Source organism: Triticum dicoccoides, chromosome 7A (assembly GCF_002162155.2).
Source record: "Triticum dicoccoides isolate Atlit2015 ecotype Zavitan chromosome 7A, WEW_v2.0, whole genome shotgun sequence".
In the NCBI taxonomy this organism is placed as follows: domain Eukaryota; kingdom Viridiplantae; phylum Streptophyta; class Magnoliopsida; order Poales; family Poaceae; genus Triticum; species Triticum dicoccoides.
The window spans coordinates 588,713,213-588,728,611 of NC_041392.1; the positions used below are offsets into that span (position 1 = coordinate 588,713,213).

Sequence of the window (15,399 nt, forward strand, 5' to 3'; positions counted from 1 at the left end):
ATCCATCGGCCGAAACGGAAACGCCCAGGCGGGGGCATATCGGTCATTCCAACGCCGTCCGTCATCGCCATTCATCACAGTGTAGCGGCGCAATCAACACCGGGCGGGGGTTTAGCGAGGCAACCGTTCCGTCTTCCTCTGCTACTTCCTTCCCCGTGTTTACGACTTACGAGCACTAAACAGACCCGCACCTCCAAGTCTCCAACCAACCACCTCGTCCTCCTCCGCCCTCCCTCGGGCCGAACCCGGCCCGCGTTCCCCTCTCCCCCGCGCCGGCGCCGGCGACGCCGACGCCGCCGCCCGCTCCTGCCGCGTAGCCAATGGTAATGCCTCTGTACCGCACAAGCCCTCGCTCCGCTCCCCTTCCTCCCTCCCTCGACCCCCGCCGCGGATTTCGCGGGGCGCGCGTGTCGATCGCGCCGCGCGAGGCGGGCCTGTTCTGCTTGGTTCGCCGCCGGGGTTATGGTTGCGCGATGGTGTGTGCGTGCTGCGCCGCTCTCCTAGTCCTAGGGGTTGGTTGGGTCGGTCGCGGGCAGTTGGGGTTTGGGCGTTTGGGGTTTTTGAGACGAAGCGGGTGCGCGGCGCCGTTTGTATGGTGCTCGATTGCTGACGCGCGTCTCGCGTGCTCTCGAAAGGATTCCGGGCTCCTTGCTCGCGTAGTGGTTCATGCGTCCCCGCAGCATGATTTTTCCTTGTTTTTTGTGTCTGCCAAAACAAAACAAAAAGGAATGGGAGCTCCTGTGCATTAAATTCCCCCTTGTCCCCGAGCTCTTTTCTGCTTCTTTTAAAAATACCTTTTCTGGCAAGTTGGTCTTCGCTTCTCCAGGGCCAACAAGGGAGGGATAATCATTGAGCACTACAAACTTGCATGCTTCCAATTTGTGTGCTCTGTTCTGTTCACTTGCTTTCTTCACTTTGTGTGGAAATGCCTACTTGAGCCAGGGAATGATTTTAATTATGTTAATTAAGCGCGATGGTCTTTGTCTTGTGTGCTTTGGGGGTTGAATCGAAGCAGCAACTTGCTTTTGGCCGTGATCTTAAGTATTTTGGTCCTCATCTTGCTCTGCGTGGAATCGGATAATTATCTTTAGTTGCATGACAAGGGCATTATTCATGGCCTTGGTGCTGTATTCGGTTATTTTGTTGTATCTTAGTTTCAATCATTTGGAGGTATATGGTGCTATTATGTTGAAGCTTGTGCTCAGTTATGTATCTGGCATTAGTGTGTGTGTATGATATTTTGGCCTTTGGGGCTTTGTCCGCCAGGTCTTGGAGGATATGTGGTTCGCTTGTATCATCCGTGTTCCTTGCGGAATGCAATATGGAATCATTGTGTTACTTGGTAGGGTTGCTTTCCCATGTTATTAGGGGGGTAATCATCTAGTTCCCCTGCTGCCTTATCTAGAAAGAGTAGTTTGGCTGTGTGCATCCTCGAGGCACGCGCCCAGAGTTGAACTCCTCTGTGGTTGCACATGAAAAGGTTGCATTATCTGAAAAATCTAGAAAGAGTAACTATGCTGCATCTGGGCAACTAATAATGCTTAGGAGTGGCTTGTCCACGTGCTTCGTTTCTCAATAGGATTTTTTTGTAGTACAATTTGTGGATGTGGAATCACTTTCTTCCATCTATTGGTATACTTAATTAATGACCCATCATTATTACTAAAGATTTTTTATGAGTGTGCTCTGTTCATGTCTTGGCTACCAATGTTTTGTGTTCTACTTTAGAAAAACGGGGTTAAGGGGGGGGGGGATTCCCTCCCTTAACTGTCCGCTCTTAGGTAGGAATGAGACATCCCCGCAAATTAATGCGTATAGCACCCCAGCGGAGTCCCCGTGGGGATTCGAACGCGGGTGGGCGGGTTCAGCGACCTGAACACCACCCACTGAGCTAGCCCTCAGTTCTCATTTTGTGTTTTACTTTTACTTGTATTGTCGTGTTTAACTTCATGGGCAGCATAACAGTTATGTGTAACAGGTAGGCTTGACTGTAGTCTGCGTGTATGTGCATTAACATACGCTTTGAAAAGAATTAGTTACAATCTGATGTGTGTTGATGTTTCTAGGAGGCGAAGAAATGCGTGGAAGGGATTGATTTGAATGAACCACCACACAAAATCCGAGGTATGACTGTTGCTGTTATAATGAAAAAAGGACCCTTTTGTAGATTCGGTCTGACTTAGAAAAGTTGAGAGAAAATTGACCAACCCCACATGTATGTTGTACTATTCAAACTTGATATACTTCAAAGTCCCACCTGTACTTCTAATTTGGATAGTCTACTGCCTATAATACTAAGTGCATACTGACTGTTGTGGTTGTATACTTTTATTAGCTTACCTATGGATAATAGCTCATGTTAACACATGCTAGTTGCCAAATTTATTCATTACCAACTTACGATTTTCGAAAGGTAGCAGTAAAAACCGAGCAAAAACTGAAAATAGAAGTTAGCAAGTACTCCCTCCATTCTAGATACATCCATTTCTACACAAGTAATTCGGAACGGAGGGAGTATTAATTTGCACAGATTCAGAATTTTAGATAGAGGGATGATTTTTAATCTAAAGTAGAATTAGTTTGGAGTTTAAAGGGTGAGAATCTGCAAATAAATAGCGTGGATTGATGAAGTTCAGAATTTATATTAAATAAAGTCAACATATGTATCCAGTTTTTTTTTACTTGAGCTCAACATCTCCTATAATGAATAAATCTTGGTTTTTGCCGCTTTTTCCTTTTTCATTGGAATATGTCATACTATGTGGTACTCCCTCCGTTCCAAAATACTTGTCGTGGTTTTAGTTTTGAACTAAAACGACGACGAGTAATTTGGAACGGAGGGAGTACAATATAGGTGCTCCAAAACTTGCCATGAAGTGTGTATTTTCTTATGGTAGGTGTCAGGTTGAGCCATGTACTGCTGCAAAAGGATTGTAAGAATATATGCCGCACAAAAGCTTGTGATGTTTCAATAGAATTGTAAGTTGATCTTAATTTTCTCGACTGGTTATTCTAGTGTGTACTTTGTATACTAGCTTGGATCAAAATTATTCATGTTTTCTGTAGCATATTGTCGCTGACGAGTCAATTTATAGTTTACACTGTTGATGGGTGGGCTTTCCACTGCTGTTACAAAGCAAATGCGGCCATAATCATGTTTAACACTAGCCGCATCCACTCGAAGGTTTGTTTGGGTACACAATGATCAGATCCAATTCTTCCAACTCAGATCAAAGTGTATCCAAACAGGCTCTGGGTGAAGTCATGACTTACCAAATTAAGAAGCTAGTTATTGCATAGGAGCACATGTACGCCCCCCCCCCCTCCCGCGCATGCATTGTTTACATATTACAACGACCCAACCTCTAATAATTACAACTATGATATCCTTGGTTTCCTCAAATGTACAAATCTATTGAAACCAGGTATCCCAAGGAAATATAAGCAGAGCAAAAGGGAGTATTTTTTCAAAATTACTATGGGAGCATTCTCTTTTACATGTTTTTTTCCCGCTTGGCAGAAGGTTGTACCAGCATTCTATGCTGTCAGAACACTAGAGTAATTTTATGCTTTCCTTTACAGGCCCTCTCTTTGGTCAATTAGTAATTTCGTGTCAAGTAAGGTATACGAGCTGAATAATTTCCTGAAATTTTCACTGTATCCTGATCCGGAAGATGCTCGCCAGAGTAGTGAATGGGGAAAGTTTATGCATTTCCTTTGGCACAATAAGAGGGTAAATATATTTTCCACTTCATGGGTATTCAGTTATTTACTCATTATTACTATGGGAGGTACATTATAGGCTATATTTTCTATCTTCAAATTACTCTTTGAAAAATGGGGATGTGGATGGTGGAGAAGGGCGGACACTATGTTTGAACACTCCCCCTCACGTCTGGGCTCCACCACGCCTTAGACATGGGGTCGATGTAGGCTGCAAGTATTATTATTTTTATCAATAATGTGTTGACCGGGTCTTCAGCTCGAGACCTCTTGGTTCTGTTGGATGCACCAGCCAGTTCACCCAAAAGAATTAACTGCCAGAGAAGGGCTGGCAATATATTTCAACAGTTACCACCCTGAAAGATTACACTTCTATTGGCGGGGTGTGGCTACTGGACAGCTAGAGGCGTGGGCATGGGTGAAAGTAACAGGAGCGGTTGAGACAGAAAAGTAATGAAGGTGTAAGAAAGAGGGATGCACCGGCCAGTTCACCCAAAAAACTAAACTGCCAGAGAAGGGCTGGGCAATATATTTTAACAGTCACCATCCTGAAAGATTACACTTCTATTGGTGGGTTGTGGCTACTGGATAGCTAGAGGCGTTAGGCACGAGTTAAAGTAACAGGAGCGGTTGAGACAGGGAAGTAATGAAGGCGTGGGAAAGAGGGATGCAATACTGTTAGGAATGTTTAGTTTTCAATGAATGGAATTTAGAATTGGGGCAGGGTTTTTGTAGCCTGCAAGTCGAGCAGTTTGTATGTATTTTAATGCAATCCACTAGCTTTATTTTGTTGCCTTTTAAGTGAAGGCCCTTGTTCTTTTCTTGTTTATCTTGTAGGCCGGTATTGTTAGACATGGGTCCTTCACTTTCCATATTCTTCCTGCTCAATCTGAAGAACGCCCTAACTACTCACATGCTGTGATCTTGTACGAGACTGAACGAAAAGATCCTGTAATCTGCAAAAGGAGGACCGGAATATCCGGTGAGAGTTTTGCTATATTACTTGGACAATAATGTATTGCTTGGGTTATTCATTATTTGTCCTTCATGAGTATATATTTTAGTCAGCCTGCTGTACTGTTTGTTTGCTTACTAGGGGAAGCTGACATCATGTCATTTCTTAAGAGTCGCATTTGCTGAGCTTTAGTTTTTACATTCTTTATGTGGATCATTACTTCATCTTGTTGAGGGAAGTTCTATACTTATATCTATAGTTGGAGCTGAAGCTCTGCATCATCTTATGCCATTGTTTGCTATTAGCTACTCACTACTGCTGATCTGAATTGTTTTTTCTTATCAACTGTTTTTCACTTATTTTATGTGCCACCAGAGAAATCCAACAAAAGCGAGGAGATTTGTGATAGTGTACCCAATCCAAGAGGGCTGAATGCTTCACATATACACCATGATCCAGAATCCTCACCATGTGAATCTGTTGAAGATGGTAATAGAATTTCAGATTCGTTAGTGAAAAGGGGAAAATCTACTCTTAGAAGAAATTTCGTCAGCACAGACCCTACTTATCTCCGAACACTCAGCCAGACACATGCTGGTTGGATCTTTGGAGCAATAGCAGAGCTCATTGACAACTCCAGAGATGCTGGTGCATCCAGGTACATGACTTCAACATGCTAAACTCAGAAATTATTTTTGTTTATTTTTCAAATTATTATTTTTATGGACAGTCTGTCAACCCGGGTGATATATCATGTTGCATTATGTAACCTTAGTTATTCAAGATATTATCTAGTAATTTTGGTAATAGATATTTCAATGTCTCCCAAGAGATTTTCAACCCTTTAATATCTTCAAAAATAATAAGTGAAAAACTACACATTGAAAGCCACCGCTGTGCCAATCTAAGCCTTATTTTTACTGTCTCATTATGCTCCTCTTCCAGTTGAATATGTACAAAACACGTTGCTTTTATTTTGTAATTAAAATTAATGTTACCTGTAGCAATACATTTTCTGAACATTCCTCACTGAGAGATAGCGTTTGACATATTTGGAGCTATTCCTGTTGTTTTATTGTATTGACTGCTTATTCTTGTTGTTCCTCCATCCTTCTGCAAGGTTGGATATTTTCATCCAAACTATGTTTTCGAAGAAAGCAGCAGGCAAAGTTCCTGTTTTATCTGTGATTGATGATGGGCGTGGCATGGCTTACCCTGAAATGATGAGAATGATCTCATTTGGTCATAAACGACCAAATGAACATTGCAATGAGCAGATTGGGAGGTTTGGAATTGGATTTAAGGTAAATATCTATTAAAAAAAGTTGTAGAAGGTCTTCATATCTTTCTGCATAATACTTGATTCCCCTCTTCTTTATACTGTCTTCTGTTATTCATGGTTGATGTAGTCTGTGTTATGAATTACCTTTAAATACGTCACTAAATCTGCTACATCCTGAGCCGCCGCGAATGTTGTGTTGCAGTAATTTTTCTGATTTATTTGAAATGTGGGACTGAAATATGTCTTTCATGATGATAGCTTCATACTTCTCTCGCCTATAATGCACTATTAAGACATGTAATGCTGTTGAGTAAATGAAGACTTGTTTGCCTGTTACTAAATATATACTTCTAGACATGTGTTCTTTTGCCTATTATACTCTCAGTGGCTCACTGCTACAGTCATTCATTAGTATTGCCAGCTAGGTTTTCCTGTGCAATGCTATCATGCTAGTGCTATTATGTTTAACTTGACTGCGCAAGCAATGAGTGAAGTAACGATTAGTTGCCACTTGAAAGCTGTTGTTTGCACTGATAGGAAATGTTCTACAGGAACAGTAGCATCTGCCCTCTGCATTGTTTTACCCCTAGATTTATCGAGGTCAAACTCGAAATACTAAATTACATTTTGCAACTGCATGCTTTACGCATGTCTGCAGTCTTCTTCAATCAAATTCGGGTGCTGTTTTGTAGACTGGTGCAATGAAACTTGGGAAAGATGCAATTGTGCTTACCCAAACTTCAACTTCCAGATCAGTGTCCTTTCTATCCCAGTCTTTTAATGAAAATAAAGATGTAAGCAGTGCTCTACTTTTTTTACTCCTTGTCTACTATTATGTTAAGGCTATAATAGTTTGATTTGCTACAGAATCTTGAGATCCCTGTGGTGACCTATCGCAAGGAAGGACAATACATGGAAGTTGATTTGAGTGTCCAGTCTGAAGCTACTGCGGAATATAACCTAAATGCTATCAAGGAATTCTCCCCCTTTAATGAGTATTTCATCGGAGAAAAGCTAGGTTTATTTGGTGAAGAGGGTACTGGAACACAGATATATATATGGAATTTAGATAGGTGGGGTAAAGACTACACCTTGGACTGGAATTCAGGGAGGACTGATGAAAACCCCACCGACAAAGGTCATGGAGACATATTAATCCGGTCAAAAAGAGTAAGATCACGTCCAGGACAAACAAGTAAACAGGTATGTGTTGTACTTTTGCCCCTATTCAAGAATTCGTCCGATTAACCAGTTAACTTGCCGATTAATCCCTACTCGTAGGGTCATCAAGTAGCTGATAAACCGATAAATCATCTGATTAATTGATTAAATGGCTGATTAACTTACCGATTAGCCTATTAATCTCCTACTCGCCAGCTAACCGAGTAGCTACCAGTTAACAATTTCCTCAACAATGCTTTTGCTTTTGACACAAGAGATAAACTTCTAGGCTCAATTCAAGATAAATGAATTTCATATTTATAGCTTTAAAGTTGATATTTGGGGCTTGATGAGCTTGATGAACCTGGATATTATATTCACACACATTCAGTACTCTCTAATGACATGCATGACTTTGTGATGTCAAACTTAGTCTTCTTAATTTCGTTTTTATGGTTCGTTCTGTCTGCATGCACTTAGCTTTATGAAACTGCTAAAAATGTGGCATGATTTGATTTGTTGATTAATTATATTATGTAGGTCCCATTGGACTATTCACTTCACTCTTATCTGGAAGTTATCTTCCGGAATCCTCGAATGAAAATCACAGTGCAAGGGTCTAAGGTAAATGCACATGTCATATAAATGTTGGTTTCCATGTGATATTCTCCCATGTTTATGTTGTTGGGGCACAATATATCCCTGTTTATAATCTATGTTGTTTCTAGGTCAAAGCACGCCCCTTGGACAAGAGCCTTAACACAACTTCAGTGATTTCTGGTGACATTGCGGGAAGGACCATTGAGTTGACTATTGGAATGAGCAAAGTAGAATGGGAAAGAACGAACTGTGGGGTTTTCTTGTATTGGCGTGGTCGACTAATAGAGGTGGGATTAGCTGACATTGCACTAAATGACTAACCTGACCATCTTCAGCTAGCTATGTATGCCTGTTTGTCCAACCACCTTTTTGCCTATTTTATTGTTTGGCCAACTGACTTTTTCTTTGTTTCGTGGTTGTTACCACAGTATATATATTATAAAACAAGTTCAGCTACCACAAACTGAGCTTTTGTCGTGCTCATAGGCTGCAGTGCTTTTACTCCATTAGAGTACACTTTTTTTTTATTGCGTGCTAGGGTGGGTAGGAGTGTGGAGTTAACCCCGTGTGTGTTGAGCATTGAAAACTATATTGAATGTAATACCTAGCTAGGTTGAGCTTTTTCATGTTCAGTGTATTAGTTGTGCCTTACAAACAATAAATGTTTGTTTCGTTGCAGGAAGCTGTTTGCAACTTAAACAATTTAACATATATTTTAGACTTTACAGTACTTCCATACCTTCAGTGTGAATATTCTTTGCCTCTACACATGTGCATGCTTTTTCTAACATTTGATTTTTGTGTTCTTCTCTCAGTCTTACAAACGAGTTGGAGGTCAAATGCATAATGCTGACACGGGACGTGGAGTAATAGGAGTTGCAGATATTACAGAAGTCGTTGTATGGTTCATAATATCTTGGCTTTGGTAGGGATGTTGTTCAGTTTCATCTTGTTTGAATAAACTTCTCCATTTATCCTGCAGGATGATGAAGATGGCAATTCATGGGTTCTTAACAGCAAACAAGGGTTTCAAGATTGTGAGATGTATGCTGAGCTGGAGGAATGGCTGGGTAGCAGTATGGATGAATACTGGGAGACAAATTTTGACAACGTAGAATTGGTATGAATTTGGACATAGTTTATATTGGGAAATATCTTGTCAGGCATATCTGGTCACAAACTGCTTTATGAAATATTTTTGCATTGGATTTGGCAAGAGACAAGTACTCCCTCCATTTCTAAATATAAGCCCTTTTAGAGATTTCAATACGGACTACATAAGGATGTATGTAGACATAATTTAGAGTGTAGATTCACTCATTTCGCTTCGTATGTAGTCCAGATTGGAATCTCTAAAAGTTCTTATATTTAGGAACGGAGGGAGTAGATAGCAACACTACAACATCGATAGATTTGGACATAACTGATCATACATTTGTTGAGAAAAAAACTACTGTCTGTTCCATTTTGCATTTATTTGATAACTCTTATATGAAAATGTTAACCATAGCGAGTAGGAATGGAAATATGGTAGACTTTCAACAGGGTGAAGTCCCCATCTCGTATCATCATGGTATGTAGACAATCAAAAATAATTTTAGTTATTATGAGTTTGAAAGCTACTTACCTTCTGTAACTATGGTGATGGACGTATAGATATCGGTGTGATGTATGCACCTTCTCTTTGCAGAATATATGTACTTTACTACGGAAAACATATTTTACATGTATATAATCAATCATGCTGCTAGGGATGTAGTAGTTGGGTAAGGGATCGGGGTTGCTCTTCAATCCTTGTTTCTGTTAGTGATCAGGAGCCAAATGTTTATTATCCAAGAACTAAGTTATGTCGGTGGTACCTTTAAGGTTTGCCTGTACAATTCTGGAAGATTATGTTCGCTGCATTTAGAAGTGTTACTCAGTTTACACCTTTCTTTATCTAGGGAAAAGCGGCCGGCCGCTGCAAGCCTGATCATGAATGGGTTCAGTGTTATGGCTGTCGTAAATGGAGAGTGTTGACTGCCGGCTTTGATACGGAGTCTCTACCAGATCAATGGTTTGTATCAGGCAATCATACTCAACATCATACAGGATAAGCTCTCTTTTTTTACTGTGTACAGGATAAGCTTAGTTGATTTTATAATTCTAAAGGAATTCTTTTGAGTGTCCCCCATCATAGCCAGGCAAAATTTGGAGCCTGCAGTTTGCAACAATATCGATTGTACTTCCCTAACTAGGATTTGACTTCTGTGACTAGGATTTGGCTCTATAAAAAAATCCTGGGGTTCATTCAGGAAGACAGTTTGACTCTCTATGCTAACCAATTACTGTTTGAATTTTGCCAAGTTCAAAATTTCCAGTTTCTTGGTAGTGCAAACTAGAATGAAAAATACAGTTCAAAAACATGAAAATAATAAGTTTCATGTCAATCATGTCTGACATAACACTAGAAATAACTATTTTACACTCACATATCATGATTTATTGTTTTCTGACTGTCTTTTTGATTACATCATCTTGCTGGTTCATCATGTGCTTACTGGATGATTTTTCATTTTGCATTTAAATTTTGTAAACATCAGCTAATAATATTTGTGTCAAGATTCAGAACTCTATTCACTAATAAGTTCAAATAATATTCTTGTATCATCACAATTCTAAGGGTTTAAGAAACATACAGTGACTTAAATATCTTGGTTCTGTAAAATTTATATATGGGATAGCCTCTTTCCTTCTTTTCTTTCGACAGTTCTGAAGTTTTGACACCTGAAATTTCAGGTTTTGCTTGATGCCACCCTTCAATGGGAAATGTACGATACCAGAGCAACAAATGGGCCATGGTACCATAACCATAGGCGAGAAAAGGTCCGGTAATGTTGGCCGCAATAGGACCCAGCGGGAAGCTACAGCTAAGGTTGATACAAACAAAATAGGGAACAATGAGTTCAGTCAGGATGAAGATGTGAAGGTAACTACAAACCTCAGGATTATATGCATGTCATGTTTTTTGAAGGTCAATTTGAGAAGTAAATAACTTCATTGTGTTGTGTGCTCAGAATGTAAAGCTAATCCCAACAATTGTCAACAAGCGAAAGAATACTTCCAACGGCACGAACAGCATCGAAGGTATGCATGCGCTGTGTAGACAAAATAGAAACGCTGGAAAGTAACAAGAATAGGGAAAACCTTTAAGCTTATCATCTGACTTCCTTGCATGCACTACCAATGGGCTTGTCAGATGATTTGGACAGCAATTCCTCGCAAACCGAGTCTGTTGCCCCTCTCCATGTTTTGAAGAGGATACGGAGGGGTGCCCCAAGAGGTTGCAAGACGTGATGATGAATGAAAATGCACGGTAAACTGTTGTGTTTTTGTTTATCTTTCTGCAAACGAGACCTTATAACATCATGTACAGAGTCAATTTACTTGTGTCCTTTTTCTCTAGATTTTGGTCAACTTGCAACTCTTGTCTTTTTATTTGCCTCATGCCCCTGATAAATATTTATTTTTTACAGGGCAGCAAAGTTTCCTTCTTGGAACTGTTCCTGGGGTGCTGCAGCAGTTAGATCATGATCGTTCGGCTTAAACAAACTCCAATAGTTAACCAAATTCGTGTCTTTAGATAGCTTCCGTGGCAGTGAAACTAGTGTGTTTGCCAAACGTGGAGAAGTGGTATCGAAGCTAACCAAATGTGTGTGTAACTACCAACTAGTGTCTGTCGGTTTTGCCTTGGTATGCTATAACTCCCGTTGCACTCATGGTTGTGCTGTGCTTGTGCAAGTGTGTTCACACAGTGGGCCAAGTCAGTGGTTTGGTATGTCGTCCGAAAAGCTACAGAGAGTGATGTCTCTACAACTGCAACAGTGATGAGTGAATTCCGAACTTAAAGTTTTTGTGTTTGCTATTGGCAAGTTGTCTGAATTTGTAACTTGCGCTGATCGATTTCTGGAGTGCGGCCCTGAGGCGCAGACCGGGGTGTTGACGATGGCAAGGCCGTGGCAGGGAGTGCCTCAGAGCTGGGGATGCAGCATTTTTTTTGAGAGAGAGCCGTTTCACGGCAGGGCACGGCAGTGGTGTTGTTGGTGGAGAGGAGTTGAAGATTGATGGCTTGGGGTGGGCTGACGGCGCCAGTGAATGGTGGTGGTTTAGAAGGATGCTTCGGGGCAGAGGCAGGCCGGCTGGGGCAGGAGAATGAGGATGCACACCAGCCTTTGGATTTCAATCCAACGGCTGGGAAATAGACTGGCATGGTTTATTCAGGCAACTTACAGATAACTACGCCCTAAAGTTCAATAATCATGTTGGACGTGCGTGGCGGGCAGAGCGAAAACCATTCACGTTCATTCTTGGGTCACGGCATTTTAGTAACCCTTGTAGTTGTAATTACAGTCGCTGGAGCTTGCAATCCTCTTTCACCTACTCGACGAACTGCTTGCCTGCGAACGTTTGCGCAAACATCCAGTCCGAAGGCGCAACGTTATACATGGTGATCGTCCTCCCCTTTCCTCCGGTGACCTCGAACGAGAGCGGCTGGCCTCGGAGGTCCGCGTCGCACTGCCAGTTCTGCCCCCAGTTCCTCCCCATCGGTATCCACCCGGTCTTCGACCCCTTCACCTTCACAGCGTCGACCTCGCCGTCGGCTGCCACGTTGGTGATCAGCACCTGGAGGAAGTTGGGGCCGCCGGTGATCGTGAACCGAATTCCGCCGGCCCTGTCACAGCTCACCCTGCATCACCATCGTCAATCGATCAGATGCTGCGTGATTTAAGCATGGTGATCAAACTGCACACTATCTTGATCTTATCCTGCACTATAAAGGATACTTGGTGTTTACTACTGTTGGGACATACTCATAGCACTGGTCTGAAACTGTGGAAGTACTCATGATCAGCATACACAAGTCAGATTCAAAAAAGAAGAAAGCGTCAGGGATTAAAGCTGCCCTTTCCTCAGCACCCTCTCAGGGCATGTACAATGCATAGCCTCAAGGTGATGCCTCGTATACCATGTAGGATCGGATATGGCGTAAAGTAAGTTCGGATAGGGAAGCGGGATCCTCTTCAGGAGGCGGATGCTTGAAGAGAAAAAGTGTAGTCCGATGACAAAAGCTGAAAAGGTTGAAGTAAAAAGTAGAGATGCATGTGTATTAGAGTCTTTATTTTCTATTTCTTAATAAGGCCCACTAGTGGTAGCTTGCATTGGGGAGAAATAAATGTAGATGCCTCAAATTACTTTTTGGCATGGGGCATATGTATCCATATGCCACCATTGTACATGCCCTCATCAGCCCTGATACTTTCTACCCAAAGTGGCTTCAGACATGTTCCACATATTCTACGATCCATTTGTAATCATCAGAATTCAGACATCATTCTGAACTTCTGCCCAAGCAGGCTAAAAAAAACTACTCCATATGCACAACTCAAGAACGATAGTGCCATACTTTTAACTACAACAGATGCACAACTCAAGAACGATACCGCCATGCTTTTGCACATATATATTGAGAAAAAATAGATGAAATTTGCATCAAGAACCGTTTGTTACCTTCGGAACTGCACCTGGACAATGTCAGCCTTGGCCTTGGCGATCCGGAGGAAGGCGGCCTCGGTCATCTCCAGGTGCTCCTTGGGGAAGTTGCACCAGCCGCCGTAGTCGTCTGCGAGGCCGAAGTTGGGGGCGCAGAAGTCGGTCGCCGTCACGACGACGGTGGGGCTGCCCCGCAGGCAATAGAGGATGTTGTTGACGCACCGGAGCTCGTAGCAGCCGCCGCAGGCGCTGCCCCGCCCGAACAGCGCGCCGCTCAGCCCGGCCGTGTACCTCCCGTACCTGAATATGTCCAGGTCCCCGTACCCGCAAGCGCCGCCACCTTTGGAGTTTCAAGCAGCCATTGCATCAGACAACAGCATTTTTCGTTTCTTCAGGTAACATGAAACAGAGCAAGGATTATTGGCACTGGGCACGGGATGGAACTAAATGAAGAAATTGAGCATACGGTCTTCAGGATTCAGAGTATATTTTGGTGGATCTTCGTGAAGGTACACTGTGAAGGTGGGGAAGGGACAACGGGGTCCGATTTCAGTGGAGCAATTACTGTGAAGGTACACTGACTTGAGTGCAGGCAATGACAGCAGGAAGAGGCCATGTTGTACTGGCCTGCGCCTCATGTTAGGATTGTCAAAGCATTCAATGTGCCTCACTCCCACTTCTTACGCAAAGGTCAAGAATTTGGTTTACAGACACTTTATATTTAGTGAACAGAAAAGGGAAAGGTGCACTACTGCGCTAGTACTCCATTATTGGTTTTCTTTCGGCTGATTAGGATAGACTAACACATCAAGAGGAAGTTTTTTAAGTGAAAATGTTGTCATTAGCGTGAACACCGCACTATAATTATTTATCAAAGAAACCCTTTTGTACCCTTTCACAAAACACAATTAAATATACTAGTAGAATATTTCTATCATCTACACAGAACATCCATGGAATGTTCAGTTTCAAGAGTCAAAATGCATCTCTCAATCAGTAGCAGGGCAAAAGGGAGCAACTTTCAACAGCAAATCTTCACATCTGCTTTCTATCGCGACCTCCCAGTGGCATTTCTCTGCCCAATACGCCGGATCTACACAATACCACAACATCTCATCCTTGCAAACAGCATTCACCATCCCCAATCTCCATTCAGTGAAAATGCACAAGAAAAGAAAGGGGATGGAAAGGGAGAGAGAGAAAGACCAGACATTCCCTTTCCTTCCTTCCTGATGTTCTTGATGCTGCTAACGAAAAAAAGGATAAATAAGAACACAGGAGCACATACATACCGTCATTGAGCGGGTGGCCCTGGGACTCCTTGATGTAGGTCGCCGTGCCCAGCCTCCAGTCCTCGTACCCGCCATTGCCCGCCAGCCTCACGCCGCCGCCGACCCCGACCCCAGAAATCACCAGCAAGGAGAGCAGGAGCAGCGAGCCCATCACGGCGCCTGCGCCTGGTAGCGATCACGGGCTCGCCGGCCAGCGCCGCTACTGGACGGAAGAGTTGGAGTGCCTGCAGAGGATTGGAAGGGGCTTGCGTTGTGTGTGTTGGCTCTGGTGGCGGCGTGCGCGTTGCTTTGTTCTTGGCGAGTTTCTTGGACTCCTGGTCGGAGTGGGCAGTCTTTTGGGTTGGACCGTGGTGGCGCGGGGGTCAAAGATGAGGAGGGCAGGCAGGGGTGCAGTGGGGCACGGGACTGGGAGGAGAGAACAGGGGGCCTGCTTTCGCCACGCCCTTTCTGCCCTCGCTTTGTTGGGATTTGGGCCATGGCTTGGCAGCACACCCCGCGCGCGGCGGCCTCCCTCCCTTTTCGAGGGCCCGAGCCGGACGTGACCGTGACACTCTACACGCCGCGCGCCCCGAAGCATCACGTCTCGCACAGTTTCGGATCAAATGCGTTGCCGCTCCGCTCCGTTTCGTGGCCTTGCTGTTCGGCCCGTCTGTTCTGAAAGTTCAGAATTTACATTTTGTACACACAATCAATTGAAATTTTTGGTGCTGGGTGTTTCTTATTCTTGAAAGGGCGGGGGAACTTTATTAGGTTTGTGTACATGTCCTTGAGCTCGATTTGATTCCCCTCCCTCGTGCTACTACTGCCCTGCCTGCTGCGTGCGTACCGACTGTGCTCTTGATGTAGCAGGTCAGCTT

At 43.1% G+C, this 15,399-nt stretch overlaps 2 protein-coding genes across 4 annotated transcripts; one reads left to right on the forward strand and one right to left on the reverse strand.

Moving 5' to 3' along the window:
- Positions 1-272: 272 nt before the first annotated feature.
- LOC119331070 (MORC family CW-type zinc finger protein 3-like) lies at positions 273-11,609 on the forward strand. 3 transcript variants are annotated; one of them, XM_037604246.1, is made up of 18 exons: positions 273-323; positions 2,067-2,124; positions 2,898-2,979; positions 3,583-3,733; positions 4,561-4,705; positions 5,054-5,336; positions 5,799-5,982; positions 6,653-6,754; positions 6,828-7,163; positions 7,662-7,745; positions 7,850-8,008; positions 8,537-8,620; positions 8,704-8,841; positions 9,665-9,777; positions 10,500-10,689; positions 10,778-10,847; positions 10,960-11,076; positions 11,237-11,609. In XM_037604246.1, exons 1-17 carry the CDS (start codon positions 321-323, stop codon positions 11,055-11,057), a joined length of 2,280 nt encoding a protein of 759 aa, XP_037460143.1. In that variant the 5' UTR covers positions 273-320; the 3' UTR covers positions 11,058-11,076; positions 11,237-11,609. The 3 variants fall into 3 exon arrangements, with proteins under 3 accessions (XP_037460143.1, XP_037460145.1, XP_037460144.1); XM_037604248.1 differs by lacking the exon at positions 6,653-6,754; XM_037604247.1 differs by lacking the exon at positions 273-323 and having other exon boundaries at positions 2,091-2,124; positions 2,878-2,979.
- Positions 11,610-12,038: 429 nt separating this feature from the next.
- Positions 12,039-14,985, reverse strand: LOC119334423 (expansin-A16). The gene is made up of 3 exons (XM_037606994.1): positions 14,543-14,985; positions 13,269-13,590; positions 12,039-12,447 (listed from the first exon to the last, which is right to left on the reverse strand). The coding sequence occupies exons 1-3, from the start codon at positions 14,691-14,693 to the stop codon at positions 12,138-12,140; spliced, it is 783 nt and encodes a 260-aa protein (XP_037462891.1). The 5' UTR covers positions 14,694-14,985; the 3' UTR covers positions 12,039-12,137.
- Positions 14,986-15,399: the final 414 nt, after the last annotated feature.

What these genes read in the sequence shown, in the direction of transcription:
- LOC119331070 (XM_037604246.1), top strand. An exon ending in TCCTTTGGCACAATAAGAGG is followed by an intron (nt 3,734 to 4,560) that starts GTAAATATATTT and finishes TTTATCTTGTAG; the next exon opens with GCCGGTATTGTTAGACATGG. An exon ending in CTTTTAATGAAAATAAAGAT is followed by an intron (nt 6,755 to 6,827) that starts GTAAGCAGTGCT and finishes GATTTGCTACAG; the next exon opens with AATCTTGAGATCCCTGTGGT.
- LOC119334423 (XM_037606994.1), bottom strand. Translation starts at nt 14,693, where the DNA reads ATGGGCTCGCTGCTCCTGCTCTCCTTGCTGGTGATTTCTGGGGTCGGG. An exon ending in GGGCCACCCGCTCAATGACG is followed by an intron (nt 13,591 to 14,542) that starts GTATGTATGTGC and finishes GAAACTCCAAAG; the next exon opens with GTGGCGGCGCTTGCGGGTAC. An exon ending in GTCCAGGTGCAGTTCCGAAG is followed by an intron (nt 12,448 to 13,268) that starts GTAACAAACGGT and finishes ATGGTGATGCAG; the next exon opens with GGTGAGCTGTGACAGGGCCG.